Source organism: Passer montanus, unplaced genomic scaffold (genome assembly GCF_014805655.1).
Source record: "Passer montanus isolate IOZ18808 unplaced genomic scaffold, ASM1480565v1 scaffold21, whole genome shotgun sequence".
Lineage (NCBI taxonomy): Eukaryota > Metazoa > Chordata > Aves > Passeriformes > Passeridae > Passer > Passer montanus.
In genome coordinates this window covers 8,122,902-8,144,761 of record NW_024366703.1, presented here as the reverse complement: position 1 = coordinate 8,144,761, position 21,860 = coordinate 8,122,902, and the positions used below count along the sequence as shown (strand labels likewise).

The 21,860-nt window shown below is 39.7% G+C and overlaps 1 protein-coding gene across 1 annotated transcript in view; it reads right to left on the bottom strand.

Annotated features, from left to right (window-relative positions):
• Window positions 1-1,236: 1,236 nt before the first annotated feature.
• Window positions 1,237-21,860, bottom strand: part of CFAP58 (cilia and flagella associated protein 58) — a 57,458-nt gene continuing 36,834 nt past the window's right edge. The window contains exons 16-18 of the mRNA XM_039709146.1: window positions 7,853-7,972; window positions 6,240-6,373; window positions 1,237-2,266 (exon numbers count right to left, since the gene is read on the bottom strand). Coding sequence (XP_039565080.1) covers window positions 2,146-2,266; window positions 6,240-6,373; window positions 7,853-7,972 — 375 coding nt within the window. The 3' untranslated portion in view covers window positions 1,237-2,145. The remainder of the gene's footprint in view (window positions 2,267-6,239; window positions 6,374-7,852; window positions 7,973-21,860) is intronic.

Below are 21,860 nucleotides of genomic sequence, written 5' to 3'. Positions count from 1 at the left end.
CAGAGAAGGGTGAAGGAGCTGGGGAAGGTCTAGAGAGTCCTATAATGAGTTGCTGAAGGAGCTGGGGGGGCTCAGCCTGGAGAAAAGAAGGCTCAGGAGTGACCTTATCATTCTACAACTACCTTAAAGGAGTTGACAGAAGCTGGGGCTTGGCCTCTTCTCCCAGGTAACGAGTGACAGGAAAAGAAGACATGGCCTCAGGCTGTGCCACGGGAGGCTCAGGTTGGACACCAGGAAGAATTTCTTCATGGAAAGGGTGGTTAAGCATTGGAACAGGCTCCCCAGGGAGATGGTGGAGCCACCATCTGCTCAAGAGTTGCTCAAGAAACCACTTGACGTTACACTTAGTGCCCTGGTTTAGTTGCCAAGCTGGTGCTCAGCCAAAGGTGGGACTGGATGATCTCAGAGGTTTTTTCCAACCTGAATGATTCTGTAGTTCAGTGGGAGATGTGCACAGACTCGGATTATCTCTGGATGAGTTAAGGGCACACTGTTCATTTTGGAGTGTAATCCATCAGCAGCTTCTTTCTCTACAGAGTGATGGGGCTCTTGGAGTCCAACTGTGCCTCTAGTCCATGTGAATTAATAAATGTGTCTTTGATGATTTATTTCAATACAAATTACTTGCCAGTGTAAGCACAGCAGAATCCAGCTCCAGGCAGGATACTTGGGACCTTAGCAAATACCAACTTCTAAAAGCTTCAGTACAACCTACTTGGGATTCCATCAGACACAAGTGTCCATGTCAGTTGCTGTCAATTATTCCATCCATAAGGACACATCAGATACACAAAAGACACTATTCTGACAGCATGACTGCCCTAAAATGATAACTTTAGCATAATGCACTTAACAATAAGAAAAGCAATAATAGCTATTTTGGGGACAAAAGAAAAATACAATGGATCTGATGACTAAGTGTTCTGGTCCCCAATGTAAAAGCAAAGTAGATCCCTGTCGTATTTAACTTGATTCTTTTGAATTAAACACTTCCATTAAAGTTTCCCACAGTAGCTTTAATATTTAATTATGTATTCCACCAAAGAACAGAACAAAATCTTTGCAAAGGGTTTTTTTGGGCTTTTTTTTTCCTGGATGTGAAATATTTATCAGCATATCTCTTTGGACAAGTATTTTTATCCCCCAGGCAGGGAAAAAAAAAACTTCCACGTTCAAATCGGTTTCAAAACATTTTATTGTACAGCTTGAAAGTTTTCTATACTTCAGCACCTCATGCCGTGACTTTGTTATTTCACTTGTTAATGAATGGTAATTAAATCTCTTTTGGCTGAAAAGGTTGGAGGGCTCCTGCTGTATTACAAAAACAATTTCTGAAAGTTACAAAAATGCCCAAGTGTCTAGAAATTAAAGCATAAAGTTTGCCATGTTTTGAGTGCAAGTTTTAATCGCTCGGAAGGATTTGTGTGGGAGAACAGCACGTCCCAGTGAGTGTGCACAGTCCCCCCATATTGAACAGACATAATTATGTCACTTTGTATCTACCAGAGTAAACAAAATCGTGCTCTTAATAATGTACATTGTGGCCACAAACTTCCTTGATCTTCCTAACAACTGTAGCAAACACTGCATAAACCCTATTATACACTACCTACACAGAGAACTGCTACATATGTACATCTAAGTAAAGACTTGTTAATTTTGCATTTGCTCAGCAGGGCTTGAAACATCAGCCTATTAATTTTTCTTCTTTTCTGTATTCTCATTTCTTTCAGGTGCTTTGAGTCAGAAGATAAATGGAATGAGTGCTTACAACTGAGGTAGATAAAAGAGAAATAACTACATATTAAGGTATTTTGTGGCATTACAGTGCTAAATAGAGACACAATATTGAAGAAGAAATATCTCCACTATCCATTTACATCCATACAGGCATCTGCTGGCATCAAATGGGCAGATTTGGTACACAGAGTGTAAAAAGAACTATGTTAATTCCAATATAAAATGTAAAATATATAAATGCAATATAAAATGTAATTCCAGTGTAAAAATGTGTTTTATTACGTGCAGTATACCATTTTTTCCTGAAGGTGATACAGTGATTTCAGTAGATTCTGAATCTCTTTTAAAATTACAGTTTCTCAAACAAGAAACTGGGAACAGGAGTGCAACTAGATGAGTGCATTCCTAGACTGCAATTTTGGGAATGGGTTTGCTTGAAGGAAAGCCCCCTATGTTGAAGTGAGGTACATCAGTCTTGAGGGGTGGTAATTTTGTCCTCATATCAATGCTGGATCGCTCCTTCTCCCTTTAAATAGAAACAAAGAAACAGAAAATTCATATTTCATTCTGCAGTGCAGAGAAGTTTAAAAAGGAAATCTGTGTCCTCCAGAGTTCCTTTGATGCAACCACGTATCAAGAGATCATTTTAAAAGTGTTGATTAAAGCCTGTTAGGCTAAACCTCCAAGACTAGGTGTCTGTTTGGATGTAATTACAAAACCACCGATGGGGTTTGGAATTATTAAAAATTAGAAATAAATGAGCTTTCTTTGTGCTACTCCCCAAAATGGTCAAAGCACCTCATTAGAGCAAGTACATACATGAGCTCCATGACTTCAGATTTCTAATCACCATCCTGTTCTAGCTGGAATATGCCTGTTTTCAAACAAACAGTTACATTCATCAAAGGCACAATGGGGAGGTTTTTGTCCTTTGTTGAATTTTAATGAATATATAGTACTATCTGTCTTTACATTTTAACAAAGTTCCAGTGATAATTGCCCTGTCTGTGGCACTTGCAGAAAACTGGCAGTGTGCTGTAGGTGCAGTGACAGCCCCAGGGAGCTGCTCCATCTGAGAATCCAGGAGGCCTTGACTTTGATGGCCTCAAGAGGAGGGAATAAGGGTTAGCTGGTTCCACCCTCACAAAGTTGGGGAGGTAAGCAGAGCACTACAAAGATGAAGAGCAATATCCCAACCTCACTGTGATATACCTGGATGCTTCAGAGAGAGGTCCGAAGATACTTAAGATTAACCAAGTGGAGCTTTATGAACTTCTACTTTATCGTAGCAGCAGGAGTCCCAAGGATTTACAAAGAAGGTCAGTACCATTACTTTATTTCACAGTCACTGAGATTGAAAACCAAATGTGAGTGTGACCACACTTCTCCAAAATCTAGCCTTCTCACATGAGTATCTTTGCTTAGTCCCCACTAAGCGAAAAGAAAACACCTCTGTAATTATTCCTTTTCTGTTTGCCCCTAAAAAACTGTCAGGATGGGAAGAAGTTCAGAGAAAGCATGTCAGATGTCTAGTTATACATTCTTTTCCAAACTTGACCCATACAGAGGTAGGAGAATAGCCAAAAGATGGCACAGATGAACTTAACAATGAAAACCATTTATAACTGGTTTTAATTGTATTAATGTAGCCATAATGGATATGCCAGCTGACAGCACTAACATTCTGTATTTTGATGGCTTATCCCATCTTACTATTGAGCTTCCAAGTCTGGGGAGAGAAATTATCCAGAATCCATGCTCATTTTTTCCTCGTGCTCCTCACGAAGACAACAAACAGATGTGCTCATCAGTATGGAAAATTCTATGCAACTGAATACTATAACATATTATGCAGAATTAATGTGCAACCAGCCACGTGCAAAAGCTCCCAGTCACTACTGACATCCCTCAGTGCAGTTATTTACATATATAGGACTGCTGGATTAGGTCTCTGGTGCGGATTTAAGCTTCATATTTTCTCACAAATCTTTATCAAGATCAAAATGGGATCTGGGTGCTAGAAGCAACAAGGAATATAGCGATGCAGAAAGGGTTCAAGTAGCTGAAGTTAAAAATAGGAAGAGCTAGAGCAAGTACAGCTAAGACAAATGGGAAAAGCAACATTCAGAATCAGAGAGCTGAAAAAGAGGATTTCAAATTCACAACCAAAATCTTAAACGCTGAATTTTCATTTTTAACACAAAACAAAGCTAAATTCCCACTGTCACTATATTCCTTGAGCATCACATACAAAGCTACATTTTTTCAGTACCACGATGTTAAATCACAACTCAAAGCTATCTTGTGCAAATCAATAAAAGCTTTAGATGATAACTTTGTGTAAGGTTATCTGAGAGTATTAATTCTCTTTCATACCAGGGTAGTCAATAATGTTGTTAATGCTATTGTCCTGACAGGATCCTCTTTTTATTACCAAACCCAGTTACATTTATTTCAGACATGATGTTAACATTAGCCAGCAAGATAGAGAATCAAGTCCGTGGTTTTCTGTCAGCTGGGATTTAGAGATATCTGAGATTGTATGAATCAAATGGCCCTGGCTCTTTGGCCAGCATCCACACAGCAGGCACTGCCTGTCCAGCCCTGCCAAGGCAGCAGGGCTGTGGGATGGCTGGATGGCAGGGAAGAGGACTCCTTGGGGAAGAACCTGACTGCACAACAGGTTCTCCCTGCTGCAGAAGGCCAGCAATGTGTCTTGCACACCTGGCAGGCTGGAGAAGGAGGGCTGCACAAGGTTGTTTCCCTTGCCAACACAAAGGCAGGGCTGGCAGCACAGGCTGGTGCCTTCTGAGGCTCTGGGGGTGGCCACAAGATGATGGCAGCCTGCAGAAGCACCACTAACAGTACCTGAATGTGCTTCAAAAACACTGATGTCACAGAGACACCAATGCTCATCAGACTACAGGCATGATTGCCCAAAAGAACAAACTGACAAGCTGCCCCATTAGCAGGTATCTATCCTGAACCTATAAACATTGTATCCAGCACTAAATGACTTTCAATATGAAATTTCTTTCACTGTAGAGCATGCCCCCATTCAGCTACCATCAACTCACACAGTATTTTTTATTTTAAAGCAATTATGTCCTTAACAAGTGGAGTTTTTTATGACAGGAATTAATTCTAGGTGAGATATAACAACAAAATGTGGGTAAACGTCTCCTCATTTTACAAACACAAAGAGACATGATGCCAGAGTCTGAAATGGAAACATCAAATCTACTGTGAAGGAGACATTTAGCTGCTGGAAATGGATTATCAGACATTATGGTAGCCTCACATATTGATCCTAAAGCTCCAGAAAGGCCATTAGCACTGCACAATTGTTGCTAATTCCAAACATTAAGGTAATATTATGCAATTTGCAGGTGGACAAAAGTCACTGTTTATCACTGATTATTTCACTAATTTAGTCATCAAATCATTTGTTGTCTGAAATTAAGGAAGAATTAATAAAGGCAGCTTTGAATTATATTCAGCAGTGGTAGAGAACCATTGGTTGTAGTGTGTGAGGAAGGCACCAGCTGTAAGACAAAAGGCTTTCTGTGCATACAGAAAAACTTGGTAACAGATTACATCATCTGACTGCCGAAATCTAAGAAATGTCTCATTAAAAGCCCACCCTCAGCAAGTTTTCAGATGACGAGCTGAATGGGGCAGTTGACTCACCTGAGGGATGGGATGCCATCCAGAGGGACCTGGATAAGCTCAAGAATGGGCCCATGGGAATCTCTTGAGGTTCTACAAGACCAAGTGTGGGGTGCTGCACCTGAGTCAGGGCAAGCCCTGGCATCAGTCCAGGCTGGGCCATGAACAGATGGAGAGCAGCCCTGCCCAGAAGGACTGGAGGGTGCTGTGGGTGAGAGGCTGGACATGAGCCAGCCATGTGCACTCACAGCCCAGAAATCCTGCTGCAAGAGGACAAGGGATAAGGGTTTTTAACTAAAGGAGGGTAGATTTAGACTAGATATAAGAAGAAAATTTTCTATTGGGACTGGTGAAAGACTGGCCCAAGTTGCCCAGAGAGGGGGTAGATGCCCCATCCCAGAAACATTCAAGGTCAGGCTGGGGCTCTGAGCACCTCATCTGGATGGAGATGTCCCTGCTCATTGCAGTGGGGTTGGACTAGATGGCCTTTAAATGTTCCTTCCAACCCAAACTGTTCTATAATTCTATGCTTTGATGTCAGAGACAAGACACTAATCTGTGTTCTCTGGGCACCATCTCATTGGTATCAATAATTTAACTGGACTGCAGAATGTGTTCAGCAACATCTCTGATGGATGTTCTTGTCCTGGCCATAGATCGTGGTAAATCCAGACCAGACTGAAGGAACATGGAGGATAACATTCAGGAAAATTAGGCAACAAAACTGTATCACCTCAGTCAAATTTGGCCACATTCTGATCCAAAGGGTCTAAAACAAAAATCTAGCTTATGTAGAAAGTTGTGTAGACAAAACTGTTGTTTCCCCATACTTCTTCTGTTGCTCCTTGCGTTTCTGAGACAGGTATTTCTTTTTCACTTCCAGAAGCTCATTGTTAAGTCTTTCAATTTCATGTTTGTATTCTTTGCTCTGTGTTTCACACATACTCAGTTCTGAGGACAAAACCTAATAAACAAAACACAAACAGCAGAAACAGGAGATGTTGTTTCACTTACACATAAGTGAGTACTTTTACAAGTACTTTCTCTTTTTATATTTGATGATGTAAGACATGATCATTTTCTACACAATTCTTTTTCCCACTTGATGTTTCATTTGATCTCACCTCTGTTCACCTAAAAACATCTTAGAAAATAAAGGTTATGCCATTTAACCATAATACAACATGTAAAATACACTCCAAGCTTTACGGGAATGGCATTAATAGCTACATTAGCTCTTAATTTCTGGGACATAAAGCTGGGCAAAAAACCAAAGTTAATAAATCAGGGAATTATTTTATAATAATGGGGTTTATTCATAGGGATGCACTGCTAAATGGAGTAATTCAATCCACGCAGGCAAAGTAGTACCAGGCACTTCAAATATGAATACAAAGCCAATTACATGTGAATCAGTAAAATTTAAAAAAAGAGGAGCATGCATAGTGCACCTTCTTTCTTTCAAAAGGGTAATAGTTTGACCTGGCACCCCAAAATGGCATGCATGCCATCATGCTACAGCATGCTGTGCCTGAAATACAAAGCAGCAATTGACTGCATTAAGGACAAATAAGGACCGTATGGAAAACTTCAAATCACGTTCAGTTTAGCTAAACTTTGGATTCTATTTTACATTTTCTACATTGTTTTTCTTCTCCATGGAAAGCTAAGATTTGCATAACAGCCTCTTTGTTTCCTAAGGGCCCATCTGCTCCTGCATTTTTTTCCTCGTGGTTAGTATAGACGTGATTATGATGCAGTGAAGAGGAGATGATGACTTCAACAGAGAGAGGAGCTGCAGAAGTAGATGAACTCCTGGGGAGACTGATCTCTCATGCAGGCAAGAATAGGAGAGGATCAGCTTATTCATAGAATATCATAGAATTCCATCAAAGAATCACTTTTTAATATTATGCTTTTAAAATTTTCTACAAGATTCTTTTGGAAGCAGGAACTCCTCCCTCCAACTGACAAGGGGTTAGAACAGGTTCCTCCTGTCATCTCCACAAAATCTGCAAATCTAAATATACATGTACACATGGTAAAAGAAATAATAGTAACTTAAGACTGGATTCTCAGTATATTCCCACTAGTTTGTTAAAAAGAAAACAAAATGGCCTTGATTTGCTTCTTAAAGATATTAATAGTTTAGGATAAAGGGAAGAAGAATAAGCTGAATAAAAAGCTGGCAGTAACCTAAAATGCCCATGTAAAAAATACATTTACAGCCTTGTGCTGCTAACTCATATTGTAATAAGACTTTTCCTCTATTTTAATTAAACAAAGTAGAGCAATGTGCACTATAAGTTCATTTGCTGCTCTGTGCTGTCCCTTGAGGAGATGCAGTGATCCCTGCTTTCCTGGTCTCGTGCACTGGGACAGGCACACGGTTCCCTGAGGATCTCCCTGCAGCCCCTCCCCAGGGACAGCGGGCACCTCTTACTTTGATCTGCTTCACCTTCTCCCGGAGGATGTTCCGGTACTGCTGCAGCTGCTCCGTGGCCTCGGGCCCAGGCTGCCGGGCCAGCACGTGCCTCAGCTCCATGTACAGCTTCTCCTTTTCCTAAGGAAGGGACAAGAGGAGGAGCTCTTAGTAAACCGCTACAGCAGCAGCACAGCCTGAGAGGAAATCAACCTCGCTGAAAACTGCAACTCAGTCAGGAAGGTATTTGGAGAAACAAATCTGCCTGTGTGTCAGGCTTTCCTCACTAGCCATAAGGTATTTAAAGTTGTTATGATAGCAATGGGAGAGCTCATTAAGATAAACATCCAGCTACTTCAAACCATGAATGAAATGCTCTTAAACACCATCACCAGCAAGCAGTCTCTACCGCAGCACTTACTGGAAGAGTATCCAGGGCTGGGAAATTAATCACTAGAAACTGTGCTTATTGCAATCTTTCTTCTTATGAGTCACATTGCCTTACATTAAGGATCACAGCTTCACCCAACAGGATGTGAGCTGGCTATAGAAATGTCAGCAAAGGACTGTACAAAAGAGTTACTTACAAAGAAAATCCTGCAAAGCACATGTACACACACACAGATAATTATATATATATATAACCTTTCAGTTTAACTGCAGGGGCTCTGGGAAAGAAATTATAAACAGCAACAATTATGACTAGCACAATTACCAAGTAATTTTTATCATGTGTCTCCTCGTCCTTTATGTTAGAACAGTAATACTTGTGGGAGTTGGATATTGCCATGCCTGAAAAGAAACCAACCATGGACCCACTTACAGCTTTCTGTACTGAACTGCTGCTTTCAGCTGTGTTTTGAGAGTGTGCTTGTTTTTAGTCTGAGGAATAAAGCTCTGAAAAAAGCCACCTTCATAGTTTTGCACATTACAATAGTTTTACTATCTACCCTGGAAAACTAGGATCATTAAACAGTATTATTTAGTAAGATCACATTCTTTTCTGGTACATTGAAAACTAGAATTAAAAAGGAGACTAGCAGACAAAAGATTTAACTGAGGAAGACAAAAATCCCAAGAAGAAGGCAGGATAGGTGATTATTTACACTGGATTTGGCAAAGCCCCTTTTAACTGTCTTTTTTATAAGGTCTCTCTACAACTCTTACCATGGAGTTCATCTGTTGATGTGGGAAATGATGCCATCACACCATCTAAAATTGCTACATTTCTCAGTGGTTGAGCCAGGGTTTTTAGAAGTAGTTTGCTATTTTGAATACATAAAATTTTAGGTGTCCAGTCTTCAAGAACATAAGGAGTGTGGAACTTTTAGACCTCATAATTTTCTAAAACTGTACACTACAATGGTCACAACTTCAAATCATGCCTTACTTTTGCAAGCATTGTTCTCAAACTCTGCAGATTACTGAGGAAGAGTTCCTTATAAATGAAACTGTTCACAGTTTATCTCTGGAAAAATCAAAACTTCCTGAGTTGTCTCAGACTGAGGTTTGAATAGCAGCAAATACTAAACAGAGAATTCAGTTTGAGTGAAGAGTTATTATTCCACTTCATAGTGGTATTCCAACTACCAGCTTTTCTTTATGAAGAAGTAAGATTTTACTTCAAGGTAAAAATAACTGCAAAAGAATAATCCACCTTGTCAAAATCTGGCCAGTCAATATTAACACTTCAACCCTGAATGTATCATATATTTGTATTTTGTAGAAGTAGTGTAATGGTAATTTGGATAAACATGGGGCAATTGTTAGATTGAAGGTCTTAAGTGTGATCGTTTTCCAACTTTTTCTCTCCCTACCCTCTACAAGAGCCAACCAAGCTCTTCAAACACTGTGCAATGGTGTGTATAATAACCTCATCTAGAGACAAAGCATGCAATTCTATTGTAAGGAGAATCTATTTTATGCAGCAGAGACTCGTTAGGTGTCCAATCTACATTGTATCCATAATCCAACAGAGGCAGAACCAGATGTCTTATAATGCATATCTTGTCCTTCCTTGCTGAGCACTGTCCATCTCTTTTACATCCAGTCAATTAATTTGTCACTGGGTTAGAAGCACCATATGTCAGCAAACATTAAAAGAAAACCCTGGATACGTCTTTCCTTCTCAGCAGAAGCTTGTATTCACAGGTTGGCACTTTTTAAATTTCTGAAATTTTACCTCAGGATCCAAAAAATAAATTAAAAAGAAATAAATTAATTACAATTAATTTAAAAACACCAACCACAAGAGTAAATCTATGTGAGTCACAAGGTGCATTTGCAGGTGCTTCCATCTCTACACATAAGAAAGCAGAAATGACCAGGAAAAAATAAAAGCACAAATTCATAAAGAAAAAATTTGTCTTCTGTAATAGATTAAGTCAATCCATTATGACTGGGTTTCTTCGGCTCATCCCAAACTGCCTCCCCTCACATTTCCCTCCATCCTCACACCAGGCTGCCATCACAGCACACACCTTACCATGGTTGTGAGGTTTTGAGATCAAGGAAAAAATACACTGTGAGGCACAACTCTTCTTCTTCAGGTGAAGGAAGATCCATCAAATCTCTGTAAACTCATGCTGTAAAGCCTCCACTGGTAAGAGTAATGTACCTGTGTTCAGATCAGGTCTAGGCCAGTAACAAATCTTTTTATGGGATCCTTCCACCATGAAACTCCCATGGAATTCAGCAGATGTTTGACTGTAGGACTGGGTCTATAACATCAACAAGCTTCACTGGTTTGTGACACAAACTAAGCCAAGATGATGGTGGAGAGATGATGGGACATTCATTTTGTGTATGTAGGACATGCTGGGACACTCAGGCTGAGGATTACAGCTAAATTTCAGGCATTCCAAAGAGAATTTCAAGACCTCAGTGAATACTTGCTGTAAAAATTCTGCAAATAAAATGGCACATTATTTTTAGAATAGCCCTTCTTGTCTTAGATTTGTTTCCCAGGGGATCTCTGAGGAGTTCACAGATCTGTCTGTAGGCCCAGCCATGACAGTAATTTTCTCCATCCCTAAGTCTCTCACCTATTAATTTGGAGACAGAGGGTAGGGAATTAAATAGTAATTTCCCCTAAATTTAACTAGGTGCTGTCTCAGCCATATTCTGTAGTTCTCCTGGCCTGCTTGCTCTACAGCAAATTGAGAAAATAAATATTTTCTTCTGTAGAAGACTGGCTAGCATTTGGCAAACTTCAGTTGATTGTCCAGGATCAGGTGGTCACGAGTTGCCTCCATCTTCAGCAAGAAGAATCACTTTTGGCAGCAAAACCCAACTTCAAAAGAAGCTGCTGCTGCCGACCAGCACAGCACCATTTGCTTTTCCATGTGAGAAGGACCATCAGTACCATCAGAAACATTCCCAAAGTGGCAGCAAGGCATTGACAGCCATTGACAGGGAATGGGAAGCATTCACTGGTCCCAGGCTGGAACAGAGCTCTAAAGATGTGACCCCATTTTGTGTCATCCTGTCCCCCACCATGACACCAGGAAGTGGCACATCTTGTTAGTTAGCCCAGGGTTTTATTCTGAACCAGAGGTTCATACATTTAATGAAGATGATTTCACAGCAGAAATAGGCCCTGCAGTCCCAGCTTCCTCATTTTTATCAGTTCTTTCCCAATAGATAATTCAACAAATTTACCTGGCAAAGCAGTACCCCAAGAGCCTTCTCAACAAGACCCACACAAATCCTATAATGTACCAAAAGCTTTCTATCACGTGAATTACTGAAAAAGAAAACACCACACAAAAAAAGTCCAAAAGACTTTGCATCACAGTAAATTTAACTTATCCCAGTTCCTGACTCCAGCAACTGAGCTAAAGAAAAAACTCCAAGAGATAAAGATGCAAAAGTGTGCGATGTAGTGTATGGCAGCAGTCCCTAAAACATTCAACCTAAATAAAAACTCTAATTCTAAAATCAGTAATGTTGAGAAGGCAATATAGTAACCATGCAAGCACTCCATAGTTCTTCATGGCTTTGGTGGGGATAACAACTCAGCCAACGTGCCACGGGGGTTTCTTGTTTATTGGCACTATAACCAAAATGTCAGGGCTGTGCAGAACTCCAGAGGCATTTTGTTTATGATGCCATGGAGCAGAGCATCCTTAGGGGTAGTGACTCCTCTTCATAAGTGTTAAACAGGACACGGAAATCTGGATTAAATACATACACAGACACACATATGTAGTCAGTCATTTTTGCTGTATAAGCCCTACATTTATTTGTTGTTGTGTATACCTAGCAGTAGTTGTTGGCTCAGGACGTCTATCTTTGAAAGCTTTATGAGGTAAAGAAAAAAAATTAGCATATGGTAACCTTCAGAAATTTTATAATAACAGAAGAATGTTGCCTCCAGCACTGTGAGAAATGTGCAGTATAAACTTTCTCTGTAAACACTTTTCAAAAGCTCCTGCTCTTTCCTGTCTATTCCACATCCATCAGCAAACACCCTTGCAAGGATGCAGTTCCCTAGAACAGCTCCTGTTTTCATTATCACCTAGACACTTCTTAATCTCACCAGTGTGAGGGTTTTTTATTGGATGTATTAATTAAGTTTAAAGAGGACACTGAGGCCCTTTCATAATGAGGCAACACTAACACTGTGCTACATGTTTTGGGTTTTCTTGTGAAAACCACCAGCTTGAAGGCTGGGATAGTCTCATCTTTGGTGAAATCTGCATCACTCAAATTGGTCTTATAACTTATTTCTCCAGATGATAATAATGCTTCTCAAGAGAATTCTATTTCATTTGGCACAAACTGTACCAAATTGACTGGCCTTTTCAAAACAGCTTAATGAGAGAGGAAAGAAACCTTGGAGCCCCTCGTAAGGTCTTCACCCTTGGCTGCTTTTTGCAACAGCAAGAGCTGAATGCTGCAATATCACCATCTTCCAGGAACAACAAAGTATGAACTTTTCCACCTGGAGTGCAGCTGCAACTTATTAGTATTATTATTATTGCTATGAACTGTTACTATCAGATCTTCCCTCATAAGGGTGTAGGAAAGCAATATTTTTTCCAATGAACAAATAAATACATATACTCCTTTCAACTTCTGAACTCTGAGCACACAAGGTTAAGAATCTATCCAAGGAAAATGGCATGGATGTGTCCTGCTGAAACAACAGCTACAGTACCCTTCTTACTATTGACATTACACAAGAGTTTACAAAATCATTACTCAGAGTAGCTCATTTAATCACAGTGTTTCTACTTTACATTGCAGAAGATTATCAATTAATTATTTCCTATTCTATATGTGTGAGCAGAAATACACACACACATGAAAGCAAGCTGTTCCTTGAAGGTGAGAATTACCCCTGACATGATATGGATTGATGTAAATATTCCAACTATTTTCACAGTGCCTGCAGCTTGACAGCTGGGTTGAAGAGAGCTCTAAACAAACCTTTGTTTTGCATTCTAGTAGCAGTTTGTCTTGAAGTGACTTGGAGGAGATCAGAGGTTGATACAAATCTTATCAACAAGGTTTCTAAATATTCTAAGTGAATAAGTACAAGCAAATGATGAGGATCCTTTTACTGTATAATAATTACTTTATGCAGGGCTCTAAGAAAAAAAAACAAATTAAGTCTCTTCTTCAGATCTAGACTATTTGACTTAATCTCTGTTTCTTAATGTCAGTGTAACAACATGTATTTCAGCTATTCAATAGCCATTTAGATTTTAGATGAATCAAAGAAGAATTATCATAGCTCTGTTGATGTTGATAAGCTGCTCCTGCAGGTGACAGCTTGGGATGAGGATTCCCAGTAGACCCAGCTTCTGTTCTCACTTCAGACTGATCTGACAGATGACCTTGAAGGGTCAGAGGGATTGCAGAGCTCCTTCAAGAAACACCTATTTTTAACTTAGGCACCTACATCTCTTTAGTCACCTGCTTGACTTAGATCTTTAGATTTCCCTGAAAGATGAGAGCACTTTGCTTCAAGTCCTTTGGTGTTCTGGAATTGTTACCTCTGAACAGCTGTCTCAAAGTCAAGCCACCACTTAAATCTACAATACCTATCTAACAAGGCAGTAAAGCCTACATACATCTTTTTGACAGGACAGCAAAGTTCCCCTGCATATGTCAAGTACCTCAGGGAAGAAAGACTAGTCTCCTGCTACACTTTGGAACCTATTAAGAAATAATAGTACATCTAAGAAACACACACAGCAGTTCTGAAATCATGAATGTTTTAATGCATGGCTTCCTTCAGGCTCACTGTAATTAGAGCTGAGCCTCTGCTATTCTTCGAGGAGTTCTGTTTCAGCTCCCCTTGCCTGCTTCTTAAAATTCAAAGAAACAGAAACAGGACTAAAGGAAGGGGAAAGACAGTGGATCCTAATGTCCATGTAAAGGCAATTGCTATTCTCAAGTGTTCCATCCCCTGTTTAAGATTACAGCTGTATCTGCTTAGACAGGCATGGGAAGCCTTGAGCTCTGAGCCTCCAAGAGGTGCAGCACTTGGCTGACTGATGCACCCCACTTGGCAGAGACTCTCCCTACTGAGGTTCATGGCTCCTGTCCACTCAGCAGCACATTTCTGGATGTCTTAAAAGAAGAGTGGAGAAATTGGGTTTTTTCTATACCTGATTGTGTACCATTTTAAGCCAGCCTTCCAAAAAAACCCAACCAGCCCCAGTGACTCTGCCTTCCTCTAACAGCTGCAAAACAGCCATAGCTGCAGCATCTTTCTGCATGTGTTCCCTCAACAACAGCACCAATCACAGTAAAAATGAAAATAAGAGAACTGGAATAGAACAAAATTAGTCTGTCCCTGTGGAATTTCTTTTCTTTGTGGAGTTTTGCTGTTGTTACAGCAAACTGTTAACTGTCATACAGGATAACAATCCATCACTGACTGTGATGCTGTTGATTGTCCATATCTTGCTGCTGAGGGAAGAGCAGAACACCCCTTATCTCAACACAAGAACACCTGCCAAAGGGTGAATACTAAAGATGTACCTCGAGCTCTGGGCCACCCTATAGAATATGGGCTTGTGGATGTTTTGCTACATTGCTGCTGCACTCCTGCAATATTTCAGCTCCTCTAGCAGATTCTGGATGGCTGACAGTCAGTATCGGATTGCTACAGCACTGCAAAGTCTGTGTGCTGCAATGTATTCAATCAGCACAGCGAGTCATTTATTTTCCCTTAACAAGATAACTGGTTGATTAATATACTTTACCCTGGGGTGCACAGCAGATTTATTTCCTTCTCAGATACATGCTGAACACAGGAATGAGGAGTAAACAAGGTTGTTTTCAGTTATTTGCCGGAGCAATTCCTGAACTTTTTATACAAGCTTTGTTTCTAGCAAACTAATGTTGAAGTTAAGGGCAATCCTGACTAAGAACTTTAGGATTGGGTCATTTTACAAAATACTTTTAGTCCAATGATACAAGGTATCCATGCTCAGAATTCTGAGTTCAAACCAAACATAACGTATTTGAATAAAACACTTTGGTGATCACTGTTTCTGTTTTGCTGATGCAGATTACAGATGACAGTGCTATGTCTTAGGTTCTTACATGGCATCTTAGTTTCAGTACCTGAATGGTGTTAAATCTATTGTACACATGCTGAAGAAGTGCTTCCAGGCAGGGCAGTGATCCTCTTCTCATTCTACAAGAATTCTGGACACGAGGAGTTATTACATGAATTGTCAAAGTTCACTAAAACTCCTTGAAGACACACAGGAATGAAATTCCGTCTCCCAGTATCCCCATGCTGGTGGCTGTGTCAATATTCCTGCTTCTTGATTTTCAGAAATAACAGGCCTGGACTACACAGGAGGTTACAAATGTGAGAGAAAACTCAGAATAAGCCACAGTGTACTTGAAGACAGCAACCTCTTCAGGCATGCTACACTGTGGCCTTCAGAGTACAGGTATTAGAATGCAGGACACAAAACTATGCTCGACACTCATCTATGAAGGATAGTATTTGGGTAATTAAAACAATCTTGCATGATGAGGAGGGATGACATCTGATGACTCACTAGAGTTCTCTTTCAAGCTCAAACTCAAGTAAATATATCAATTATTTTAAAAAACTTGTAAGACAGATTCAGCATTCATGTATGCTTGCCACCTATAAACCCTAAGGGATTTTTACTCTGCCTGCAACTTTCTCGGCTTTGTAAATAACATCTGAATATTTCTCACCAAAACATCATTAGATGAGCTAAAAATGGTGCAGATCCCCAGAAATTATTTTCTCAAATAAACTTGCACCTTGCTTCTGTCCAAAACCATTTGTCATGGGAAATCTGTTTTGTTTATGAGAGCTGGGTAGTTTCACAAAGAGTCAGTAAAAATTCTCTCTTCCACTAAGAAAATTGTTCACCAAAAGTATTTTGTTTGCTCACTAGGTAATCTGCTTTGCTTCCCATTTCTCAGTGCCAGAAATATTTGCACTACTTTTATTGGAAAATTATTTTCTCACCCTAAAGAGCAGCCAATTATCTCCACCTGGTGACATTAAAGTGATCAGCATACTTCCTACCCTTTTTTTCAAATCCCTGTTTAAACAAACATACCAAAAAAAAAAGCTATTTTTCTGGGAAGACTTTATTCTCTTCCACTTGAATTGCAACATATGTGGGAGGAGGGAAAGAATCTAAATGTCAGTGTGTTTTTAAGAGCAGTTTATCATGCTGTAAATTTCTATAGCATAGAACATCTTCTAATTCTAGATGGACTGAGATTAGAAGGTCTAAAATAAACTAATGCACCAAGAAGTGTATTGGAAATATGCATTAATACTAAATCAACTCCTTTCTGAGGAGAGCCAGGGCAAGAAGTGGACATTCCTCAGATATCTAGTAAATTATTAAAGCTTACACAAAACTTTCAGGTAGGTATGTAGACCCTCAAGAGACCTTCACACAGGTGACTCATCCTTTCATGTTTTTGAGATGTGATTCCTTACTACATCATCACAGGATTGCATATGAGCCCTGGAAAGTTGCCCCAAGATTTAACACAATTATCCTACAATTGGCTTAGTGCGAGAGGTTCTGCCCAACTCAAAGAACCCTGCTGGCTACACAATCAAATTTTTAAGAATAATTAAATTAATTGAGAAAAAAATATCAGCGTTAGTACGAAAGACGTTAGAGATATTCTAATTGCATGGAAAAATCATCATGCCAGACATAGAACCACTGAAAGTCATTAATCCTTCAATTTAAAACCAGTATTAAATACAAAACATCTCCACTTGGAGTCAAAGCTAAAATCCTCACTCAAAGTCCTACTTGACCAATGAACTTTCAAACACAACAAAAGAAAAATAATTGCACAAGAAGGAAAGAATCTAAGAGTAGTCCTAAAGGGTGACTTGATCTATATGTCACTTCATACTGCACTGGAGATTCCAGTTCAGAAAAGTTTCAAGGTATTGGACAAATTATTTTGATGGCACTAATTCAGTAGACTGTTTTTGCATCATAATATTGAGCTGGTAAAGAGATATTTTTTATCCATCACAAGTTAGAACTGGGTTGCAGCCAGAGTTCATGGGCACACATTATTTTTTCATTTGAAAAAAGAACAGAGCTTGTCTTTGGAGTCTAAATCAAGGCTATTCTTACTGTGTGCCTTTGACACATCCGCCTAATTCTGCATGACACTGGGGAAGTAAACTTTTTCTTTATGATTCATATCCAGCTGAAAGCCAAAAAGTAAATGTTAGGCCTGAGTCCTTATGGTATTTCCCATTTCTATATTTCAATACAAATCCCTTGAAATTCCAGTCACCAACTTAGAACTGGAGTCATAACCTCAAACCTCACACTCCACCCAGTACTGTTTTCTCTCTCTTGTTCCCTTAAGGTACATAGCAACACCAGTTTTTTATAAGGAAAGGAGAGCATTTTTCTGCCTTTCTCCTCCCCTACCCATTCCCCCAGAACCATCTGATCAATGGCTAGAAGTTTTGGCAGCTTAGGTTTCTCCGTCAGAATCATAGAATACTGTGTTGGAAGTAAACCTCAAGATTCATATGGTCCAACCTTTCTTTCATTCCCATTTGCTTATATTGCTGACCATCTATGAGAGCAAACAGTAAATTTGCTGTCCCTTTAATAAGACCACTCCTGCAAGGGCTTTAGGATTAGATCTTAAATTGACACTTTTTAAATCTCTGAATCATATAATAAAAGGTTGTAAGGGGACCTCAAGGATCATCTGGTCCAGCCTTTCTCAGCAAAACCACCATCTATACAAGATGGCCCAGTGCACTGTCCAGATGAATCTTAGAAATGTCCAGCATTAGGAACTGCACCACTTCCCTAGGGTGATTATTGCCATGCCTTCCAAATGTTCTCATTGTTACCAACTTTCCTCTTGTGTCCAATCAGAATTCCACAGGAGTAACCTGTACCTATTATCCCCATCTTTGCCATGTGATTCCTTGTAAAAAGAAAATCTCCACCTTCTTTTTAACCACACTTTAAATACTGGAACACGGTTGTAAGGTTTCCCCTCAGCCTTGTTTTTCAAAGCCAAACAAATCCAGTAGTTTCAGACTTTCCTCCTATGGCAAGCTTCCCAATTCTTTGATTATCTTTGTGGCCTCTTTTGGATCCACTCCAGCCTGTCCATCTTTTCTATAGAGAAGGGACCAAAACTGAACACATGTGTGGCCTGACAAGTGCTGAATAGAGTGGAATAACCTCTGCCATGATGCCCTTTTTGACATAACCCAGCACCCTGCTGCCCTTCTTTGCTGCAGCAGCAGAATGCTCACCCATATTGAGCTTGTTGTCCACCAGGATGCCCAGGTCCCTTTCCAGAGAGCTGCTCCCCAGCCAGGTGGACCCCAGGCTGTCCTGCATTCCTGCACTGAATTTCCCAGCTGTAAGACCTTACACTTGTCCTTGCTGAATTTCACTCTTTTAAAGCATTGTTGCTATTTCACTTCTCCTATCTAACAGTGGGCCAATATTTTCTGTCTGGTTTTGCTTGTTGTTTACATACCTGAAGAACTCTTTTTTGTGGTTTTTTACAAGTCTGGCCAATTTCAGTTCAGTTAGTGGTGCAATTCCTTTGTGCTGATCTGTTTATGCCAGCTACTGCCTATGCAATTAGATGCAATTTTACTGGCAGGAAATTCTTCTGCCATTCAAGAGCTGCTATAAGCTAAATCAGAAAAGTGACTTTTTTGCTGGTAGAAATGGGGCTTTTAAGCACAGAAAAGGCCTAGAGCTCAATATACTCACCCTTTTAATTGAGGGCTGAGAGAACTGCTAGCTTGAGCTGCAAGATAGGGTATTAATCCAGTGCTTCCAGAGGAACTCAAATCCTCCAGGAAACAGAGATAGAAAAGCACCAAGTCCTACTATACTATAAAAAGCTAAAAAGAAAATTTCCTTTTTCGTTTTTGGATGGAAAATCCCTTCAAAAGGCTGACTTCATATATAAATGAAAAAGGAGCAGTAAAGAAAGGATTGCATTTTGGCAGTGGATTTTGCAGTTCACCTGTAAGTTTCAGTGCATAAAAAGCACTATCCCAAGGTACCTCTGCTGAAATCTCTCTAAAGACAAGATGACAGAGGAACAATAATGGGCAGGTCAAAAGAAACTTTTAGGGATTCTACAGTCATTAGTTCCCTGAAGTGAATTGCAGTTATTTTTTATGAAAACAGACAATTCTGCCAAAAAATCCTCAGCTCAGACTCTGTACCCTACCTGTAACATGCAAGTAGTTTATGCTCTCAAATCCAAGTAGAATCTACACTGAGCACTAAAAACAAATGCATGCCAAATTTGAGAGGGTAAAATAAATCTCTGCCATTTTGAACAAGCAAAGCTAACACCTAAGATAAAACTCATCTGGGTCTTATTAATACCAAAACAAAGGTACGGGATAGGAGAGAATTCTCTTATTTTTCCTATCAGGTTGTCTGATAAGAAAATCTCTTAGTCAGCATTTAAGCACACACATCTCTTATGTGGAAGCCACTTGAGCACTGAGAGGAGTGAAGAACTAGCAGAAGCATGCCTCATGAAATTCCCAAGCTAGGGAAAAATGATTTTCAGAAGGACTAGGCTCCCATAAAGTGGGATGAAAAAAAACCCCACAGGATTTAAAAAAAAAAAAATTATATAAGGAATGGGAGGGAAAGGCATAACAAATACAGGGAAGCAAATCTCCAAGCTTCTTCATTTCTTGGGAGAAAACTTTGATTTCAATAGCTGCCAACCTGCATAAACCCACACGGTAACACATTGTTCTAAAGCAGATTTCTTTATGAAACTATAGTACCAGCTTTGAGAAATAAAGATGGCTATGTATATGTTCAGACACTATAGCAACAAGCACCTCAAACTGGATAGAACAGCTCTACTACCAACTTAGCACAAATAAAATAAAACATCTGCCTATTTTGAGTGTTTCGCTACTGAATTGAGTCATGTCTCTAATATATTCATTCACACACCAGAACAAGAATGGAAATTATTTTATTCCCTTTTTACTTGATGGGAGGCATGCAAAAGCTAAGTAGTCTGCCAAGGTCACAGAGAAAGTCTCTCAGTCTCCCCTCCCTGTATCTCACAACACCTGAAATGGAACAGGGCTGGAGAAAGCAGCATCCCTTCAATTCCTCCTACTCTCTGTCACTGGGACAGTCAGTTCTCTGCAGGGATTGAAACTTAGCTCAAAACTTGGCTCAATGCAAGGACATGTGGGTGCTATCTGGCTGTAATCTCTGAGTCAGATACATGAGCTAATCATGCCTTTTGCCCTTGCACTCTTTGAACTATGAGCTCAAGACAGGCAGCACAGCATTGCATCCTGACTGCCCAGTCCTGGGCTTTCACTGCTGACAACTTCAAACAATACCTATGTGCAGAAAAACAATGCTTTCACTACTACACGCAAGACATTTGCCTTTGCCTTCCTGAACAAATCATCTAGATTGCACTTTCTTTTACATTTACATTTTACATTTATGAACAATCTTCTGAGATGACTGACAAAAGAGGTAACTGACATATAATGTGAATCTTTATGCTGTTATCCATTCCAAGACATGCAGCTGAATAAAATTCTGCTCAGTCAGACATAAAATCGAATTAGAGGAGTTCGCTCTGAAGAGAAAGAACTAAATTTGAAACAAATAAAACAGTGCATAATTCACTTTTAATGGGATAAGTTCCTAAAACCACACTAATCATAATCCTAACAAGGTAATACTTTCCACTGCGAGTTTACCACATCACTGCTCAGTACACAGCAGAACAGAGCTTCAGTTACATGAGGGATTTGCCCCACATGCAAAGTGAGCAACTGTATTTTTGCAGTCAGGAATGGCAGAGCACTCCTATTTATTAATAATTATTCTTTGTGGCCTTACAACATATCATTCATCCCCCATGTGTTCACAAAGACCTTCACCCATCCATGAGATCTCCTGGACAATGCACAACGTATTGCTCTACAAAGCCCTGCAATATTACTCAACAGTTTAGAAAAGAACCAAAAACATGCTCTATCATCTGCACAAATTCAGAAGGAAGGTAGCAACTCGGGAAAACTGGCTATCCCTGAAATAACATTTCCTATGTTTGGGAAAAAAATGCTATTGGATTTTTATTGACCATAAGTATTCAAGACCTTGGGTTTGGATCTGATTTTAAGACAGCATTTTTCATCAGCACAGCAGCTCACAACTGTGAGAATGCCTGAATTAAAAGAGAAAGTATGACCACCTGCTTTGCAGCTAGTCTTCAAAGTAGCATCCCAGGATGACCATATTTATTTGGTATATGAGAGCTGATACCTTATAACCCAAGATGCTGTGGTGACAGGGCACAGATAAATCAGAAACAAGAAAATACTTCAGTAATTTCTCTAACAGAGGAAACCTTTTTACATTTTTATTAAAATGTTCAACTCTGAAAAGCTGTTCTAGCGAAAACCAACATTCAGCATGCTGCATATTCACTATCTCTCAGCAAATGTCTGATCCAAAAAATGTGCCCTGAT